This window comes from Hyaena hyaena, unplaced genomic scaffold (assembly GCF_003009895.1).
Source record: "Hyaena hyaena isolate Hyena2069 unplaced genomic scaffold, ASM300989v1 scaffold_284, whole genome shotgun sequence".
NCBI lineage: Eukaryota > Metazoa > Chordata > Mammalia > Carnivora > Hyaenidae > Hyaena > Hyaena hyaena.
In genome coordinates, this window is record NW_024080913.1 from 2,091,179 (window position 1) to 2,095,762 (window position 4,584).

General features: G+C 44.2%; 1 protein-coding gene across 1 annotated transcript in view; it reads right to left on the reverse strand.

Moving 5' to 3' along the window:
- Positions 1-2,583: 2,583 nt before the first annotated feature.
- LOC120241237 (trichohyalin-like) overlaps positions 2,584-4,584 on the reverse strand; it is a 53,142-nt gene continuing 51,141 nt past the window's right edge. Inside the window, exon 7 of the mRNA XM_039246235.1 lies at positions 2,584-4,578. Within this exon, the coding sequence (XP_039102166.1) occupies positions 3,613-4,578 (966 nt within the window). The 3' untranslated portion in view covers positions 2,584-3,612. The remainder of the gene's footprint in view (positions 4,579-4,584) is intronic.

Sequence of the window (4,584 nt, forward strand, 5' to 3'; positions counted from 1 at the left end):
GGGGTGCATAGGTGGCTCACTTGGTTGAGTATCTGACTCTTGGTTTTGGCTCAGGTCGTGATCCCAGGGTCATGGGATTGAGCCCCATGTTGGGCTCTGTGCTGGGTGTGCAACTTGCTTGAGATTCTCTCTCTTCCTCTCTCTCTCTGCCTCTTCCCCACTTGCAATCTCTAAAATAAAATTAGGGGTGCCTGAGTGGCTCAGTTGGTTAAGTGGCTGACCTTGGCTCAGGTCACGATCTTGCTGTTTGTGAGTTTGAGCTGTGCTGACAGCTCAGAGCCTGGAGCCTGCTTCGGATTCTGTGTCTCTCCCTCTGCCCCTCCCCCACTTGCGCTCTGTCTCTGACTCTCTCACTCAAACATAGATACACATTAAACAATTTTTTAAATAAAAATTAAAAAAAACACAATAGTGTCTGTAAGGAAACAGGATCTGCTTGTTCAGTGTCAAAGGATAAAGATCATCACAATTACAATACAGATATGCTACCTTAGCAATATAACCTCATCTCACATTGTGTATTAGTTTGCTAGTGCTATCATAACAAAGTGCCACAGACTGGGTGGCTTAACCAACATACATTTGTTTTCTTACAGTTTTGGACATTAGAAGTCTAAGATCAAGGTGTTGGGAGGGTTTGTTTCTTCTTCTTCTTTTTTTGGGGGGAGGGGGGAGGTTTGTTTCTTCTGAGGGCCATGAAAGAAGGATCTGTTCTAAGGATCTCTATCCTTGGCTTGTAGACAGCCATTTTCTTCCTGTGTTCTCTTATTATCTTCCCTCTGTCTATACTTGTGTCCAAATTAACTCTTTTAAGGACACCATTCATATCTGGTTAGGGCCCACCTAATGACCTCATTTTAATTTAATGGCCTATTTAAATATTGTAAATCCAAATATGTTTACATTCTAATGTGTTGAGGGTTAGGACTTCAACATATGAACCCATAGAGGGGACATAATTCAGCTCATAACATGGAAACTAGCTTTTCCATCACAGAGCATATGTATTAAACTGTCAACCCCATTCTCCATCAGTAGCCAAGGTGATGTTAACAGAGCTCCCAGTTTATAGTTAAGCAGCCAGTTGCCCAACAGCTTCAAGGCTCTGTCCATGCATGTACATTATCCAGGTGGAGGAGGAAGGTTGGCTTGCCAGCATGTCCCCCTGCCAGCAACTAAAAAAGGAGCCATAGGGCATGGACTGGCTGTTTTTTTTTTTTAACCACATGTTATTATAACTGATGAAACAATACTTTCTTCTTTGGAAATTAGCTCTTTCCTCATCTTGTAAAGTGCTATAAGAAGTCTGAAGGGATTTGATTGTTTTTATTATGGTTGAACTCTTGCTTAGATGATGAGTGTATATTTCAGGAGTATCCTGGGGGTGACATTTATAAGGAGGCTCTGAAATGAGTGCCCACTGAGAGGATCCTGGGGAAAACCAATAAGGCTCTCCCAAGGGTTTCTGTGAAGATCCTTAAAAAAATTTTTTTTAAATGTTTACTTTTGAGAGAGAGAGAAAAAGAGTGCGAGCAAGGAAGAGGCAGAGAGAGAGACACAGAATCTGAAGCAGGCTCCATCCTCTGAGCTGTCAACACAGAGCCCGATGCAGGGCTCAAACCCACGAACTGTGAGATCATGATTTGAGCCAAAGTCGAATGCTCAACTGACTGAACCACCCAGGTGTCCCTGTGAAGATCCTTAAATAAGGAAAAGCTTATAATTACTTTAAGAGAAAAACAGTTTGCAGTTAGAAATCATTTGGAAGAGATGAAGTTCCAAGGTAGGGTCAGGGGGTCCCCAGGTTCTATCCTTGGTGGGCATCTGCTATTTGTATTAAAGTGAGAGAAAGGCTGGTGTTCCTTGGAGAAAATGTTACTTTACCAGAATGATTCTCAGGAGCTGTAAGCTTAGCTTTATTATCTGCACCGTTGATCAAAATGTTAAGTGTCTTTAGCTTAGAACATCTTCTCATCCATGACCCTCACAATTAGAAATGGTCCTATCCTGGATCAAGGCCTTCTTGGGCTTATTCCTAGTTACAAAGGTATGAATACTAAATACAAACTTCAGCAGGTGGTACAGAAGTATTTGGATTATTAGATAACAATTTGATACTTTGGCCTGATTGGTATTAAGTTGCTTAAGTCAACAGGTTGTCTACAATTTCTATAATATTGAGCTGAATTTTCAGGTCATTTTTTACTATTGTCTTATCAGACATCAGAGACCAAGATGATGCTGTAGTCTTAGAAGGAAATATTAACAAACATTAGTCCATGACATTAGACAAATAATAATGTCATGATCAATGAGTCACTGCAAGAAAGGACACAGAAAGCTGTGGGGTGAAGAATAAAAACCTTTGGAAAGAGAATTGTATAGCTTTGGGGATGGAAATAACGTAGGGTGCAACCTAATAGGGAAAAATGGTTGGGGAAAATAGTTTCCCCCCCTTTTCATATTTAGACATAGATAATAGTAGCCAAATACTTTTTAAGTGGGAACTTATATCAGCTATAGATCAATAGATGTTATGATTTGATGCATAATGAAACCAGACAAAAATAATTGTTTGCCAAACATTTATTTTTCATACAGTCCAATCATTTCAACAAGAATGTCTCCAAGGCAGTATCAATAGGTCTCAAAGGATTGTGAGCTGATGGGTCTCATCTAAGGGCCTCTAGGAACTTGCCCTTCTGTTCACAAATTTTTCCCTTTCCCTCCCCCAAAATGCTGTTCTCTTATTGGCTCTAGAGTGAAATAGATGTTTACAGGATCCTGAGCATGTTCCCTCTAGGTTAAAATGAACAAAGGTAGGAATATTCTCAAATTAATCAAAGAATGGGGGGGGGGCGGGGAGAACTGAGCACTACAGACTACGGTAGACAGTTTTAAAATTTGAGCTCTGGAGTTGTTTGGGAAACACCTTGCTTTTGCCTCCAGGGATTTTATGAAGTATGAAAAAATCGAATTCAAATTAAGTTTTGAAGATAAAACTTCATAACATATTTCTTCCAGTTAGGAGCTGATTTCACAGGGAATTTTTTCTGGAGAAGTCACTCCCCACTGCAGTATTCAATGATTGTAAAAATTCAGTCCCCTTGCAGGATCTGTATTAATTATGCCACAAGAAAATGAGAATCTGTTTGGAGGTAAATATTAATGTAATTTAGGCTCAAGAAAAAAATGCCAGCTGGAACATAAAAAATATCTAAACTCTCCACAAGATGAATCAATCATTAAAACAAACAGACTCTATTATTTTGAATCTTAAATCCTATTATTCTTGTTACTTTTGAAAGCAATAAAGAAACGTTCCCCAAACAAAACTCCGTTAAACAAATTAAATGATTTATATTTTTAAAAATTGCACACCACATCTGCACCAAAGAGCAAAGACACCCTGAAGTAAAGAACTACTTGAGGAAGAATAAAAGGCAAGAGTACAAGGTACATGAGATGAGTGTAGTTTAAGATTTTGGAAAAAAAAGATTTTGGAAAATCAGAGTTCTCCCACAACCAGAAACATTTGAGTCATGTGGTAACCAGTGTTTCTTTTCCCTTGGCTGGAAGGTTTGGCAGGTGTCGGGATATTGGCAGCATCTCTTAAGGGCGGTACTGAGACCTCTGCTCTTGGATATATTCATAGAGAGGGCTGGAGCGCACCGGGACACTGGCAAACTGACTCTTGCCTGGCTCCAGAGTCTGCCCACGGCCCTTGTCTCCGTCTTCCGAGACTTGCCCGCGGTGCCTTTGTTCTTCCTCCTGCTGGCGTAGGAGCTGTTCTTCCCGGAATTTCCTCTCCCTCTCCAGGCGGCGTCTCTGCTCTTCTTGCCGCAGTTCTTGCTCCTGACGACGCCTCTTCTCCCTGGCAAACTGCTCCTCCGCGGGGTGCTGCTGGCCTCGCTCCTGCAAGCGCCTCAGCTCTTCCTGCTCTTCGCGTGGCAGTTGCTCTTCTTCCTCGAGGAACTTCCTGTCGCGCTCCTGTCGGTGTCGCTTTTCTTCTCGCTCCTGCTGGACGCACTGCTCTTGCTCAGCGTCCTTCAGTTGCCCCTCGAGGGAGAGGGCACCATCTAGTTCTCGGCGGCGCAGCCTTTGTTCCTCCTCCTGGAACTTTCTGTCGCGCTCCTGGCGAAGCCTTTGCTCACGTTCTAGGCGGCGCAGCTGCTCCTCCTCACGGAACTGTCTGTCGCGCTCCTGGCGGCGCAGCTGCTCCTCCTCACGGAACTGTCTGTCGCGCTCCTGGCGGCGCAGCTGTTCTTCCCTTTCCTGCAGGAGCTGCTCCTCCTCACGGAACTCTCTGTCGCGCTCCTGGCGGCGCAGCTGTTCCTCTTCGCGGAACTTTCTGTCGCGCTCCTGACGGCGCAGCTGTTCCTCCTCGCGGAACTGTCTGTCGCGCTCCTGGCGGCGCAGCTGTTCTTCCCTTTCCTGCAGGAGCTGCTCCTCCTCACGGAACTCTCTGTCGCGCTCCTGGCGGCGCAGCTGTTCCTCTTCGCGGAACTTTCTGTCGCGCTCCTGACGGCGCAGCTGTTCCTCCTCGCGGAACTGTCTGTCGCGCTCCTGGCGGCGCAGCTGTTC